Source organism: Tupaia chinensis, unplaced genomic scaffold (genome assembly GCF_000334495.1).
Source record: "Tupaia chinensis unplaced genomic scaffold, TupChi_1.0 Scaffold143644_1, whole genome shotgun sequence".
Lineage (NCBI taxonomy): Eukaryota > Metazoa > Chordata > Mammalia > Scandentia > Tupaiidae > Tupaia > Tupaia belangeri.
The window spans coordinates 692,452-694,490 of record NW_006203492.1 but is presented as its reverse complement, the minus strand read 5'-3'; the positions used below and the strand labels follow the sequence as shown (position 1 = coordinate 694,490).

Below are 2,039 nucleotides of genomic sequence, written 5' to 3'. Positions count from 1 at the left end.
CCTATGGCAAAAAGAAAAAAAAATCCCCCCAAAAAAATACATAAATAAATAAAATAAAAACTCATAGGACCAGCAGATGACCTCATGGCTATGTCGCTGGACTCCCATGTAGTGGACCGCGATTCAAGTCCCGGACCCGGTGGCTTAAACTCATGCCAGGTGCATGTGTGTGCCCAAGATCCCGAGAGGAGAATAGAGGAGAAGGGATTGCGGCGTGGCCATCCCCCCCGGGGGAGTGATTTCTCGCTTTCTGTCTCTCTGTCTCTGTCTCTCTTTCTGGCAAGTACACACGCCCTATAGCAAAAACCCCCGAAAACCAGAAGACTCATTACTGCAAACTTCAGACAGACACCTCAGCCAGCATGCCAGAGGCTGGCTCACTGCTGGCGCAGATCCGCTTCCAGCCTCAGGCCGCCCTGAACCAGGTGCACAGGAGCCCAGAGAACTCCAGGGCGTCAGCAGATATGAACCCCGAACTTGGCCACGTCGCATTCCGAGCTGCACCACCGCCCCGCCCTGCTCCTTTGTGTTTGTAAAGCAGGATTCCCCTCCCTACGCGGGCATGCCCTGCCGCGCTGGCTGGGTACACGTGCCGTGTAACAAAAGAGCCGCACAGCCATCCGCAGGTGGGAGTAACAGAAAGAGAGGGCGGGAGGTGGGCACAGACAGAGGAGGGGGGCTTCAAGGCTTTGTCCTCCTCCTCCTTTAAAAGTTAGGGAACAGCAGAGGTGGAAACCGAAAGCAAGCAAGTGTTCCGAAGAAATGTCTCCCCCCACAACGAGTCCACTACCGAGGTCTCCCGCAGAGACGTCAGTGGGCTGGCCGTTGTCACAGGACACATTCCTTGGGGTCTGGGATCTTCCAGGACTCCGACACCAGCGTCACGGGTGCAGGTGTTCCCTCCATGAAGGTACGGAGCACCCGGAACATTCCGTCCAAGGTCGTGTGCCTTCACAGTGTCACGTACGAGCTGTCGCTCACCACGAACGTAAAGCCCCCGACAGAGACCACGTCCCCGCCTCGGGGGAGCTGGCCAGGGAGCGGGAGGGGCCCCCCGGAAGCCTCGCCCTCGCCCACGGTCGTGGGTGTCCCCACCTCCGTCTTGGCTGGCTGGACCACCAGGGCGCCCACGGGCTCACACTCCTGGTCCTGGAACTCCATCTTGCTCACGGGGGCCACATTCTGGGTGTCTCTGATCCACTCCTGCAGGGAGAGACATTCCGGCTCAGATGAATGGAGTGACAGCTCCCGGAGCCCGGCGGGGCCAGCACGCGGCATGGAGGTTAATGCACTGGGTCCCGCATGGCCGGCTGTGAGGTTCGAGTCCCGCACAGGGTGGCTTGAACAACTCACTGGGCGAGGGCCAGCAGGTGGCATAGTGGTTAAGGTGCTGGACTCCCACACGGTCGACCGCAGTTCGAATCCCAGTCCCAGTGGCTTGACAATCATGCCGGGGGTGTGTGTGTGTGCTCAGAATCAGATAGAATTAAGGGGAGGGTCTTGAGATACAAACATCCTGGGTTAGGCGGTCTCCAAATGCAGTGGCCGGGGTCCCCATATGAGACAGAAGAGGAGACGCAGACACAGAGGAGGAGCCACGTGAAGACAGAGGCAGACACTGGAGTGACGCGGCCACAAGCCAAGGGATGCCTAGTGTCCCTGGGAGCTGGGAGAGGAGGAAAGAGCCTCCCCTGGGGCCCCCTGGGAGCTGGGAGAGGAATAAGGAGCCTCCCCTGGGGTCCTGGGAGCTGGGAGAGGAGGAAGGAGCCTCCCCTGGGAGCTGGGAGAGGAAGACAGAGCCTCCCTGGGACCCTGGGAGCTGGGAGAGGAGGAAGGAGCCCCCAGGGGGGTGGCCCACAGTCCCTTCTCCTCCATCCTCTTCCTGGGATCTTGGGCACACAAGTCAGGCATGATTTTCAAGCCAGCAGGTCCGGGACTTGAACCGCAGTGGGCCCTGTGGGAGCCCAGCGACGTAAGCACTATGCCATCTGCTGCCCCCCAACTTCTCCACTCAGTGACTGGCTCTTGGCAGGGGCAGC

At 60.0% G+C, this 2,039-nt stretch overlaps 1 protein-coding gene across 1 annotated transcript in view; it reads right to left on the bottom strand.

The window, feature by feature from the left end:
• Positions 1–251: 251 nt before the first annotated feature.
• CRLF2 (cytokine receptor like factor 2) overlaps positions 252–2,039 on the bottom strand; it is a 24,963-nt gene continuing 23,175 nt past the window's right edge. Inside the window, exon 8 of the mRNA XM_027766712.1 lies at positions 252–1,203. Coding sequence (XP_027622513.1) covers positions 952–1,203 — 252 coding nt within the window. The 3' untranslated portion in view covers positions 252–951. The remainder of the gene's footprint in view (positions 1,204–2,039) is intronic.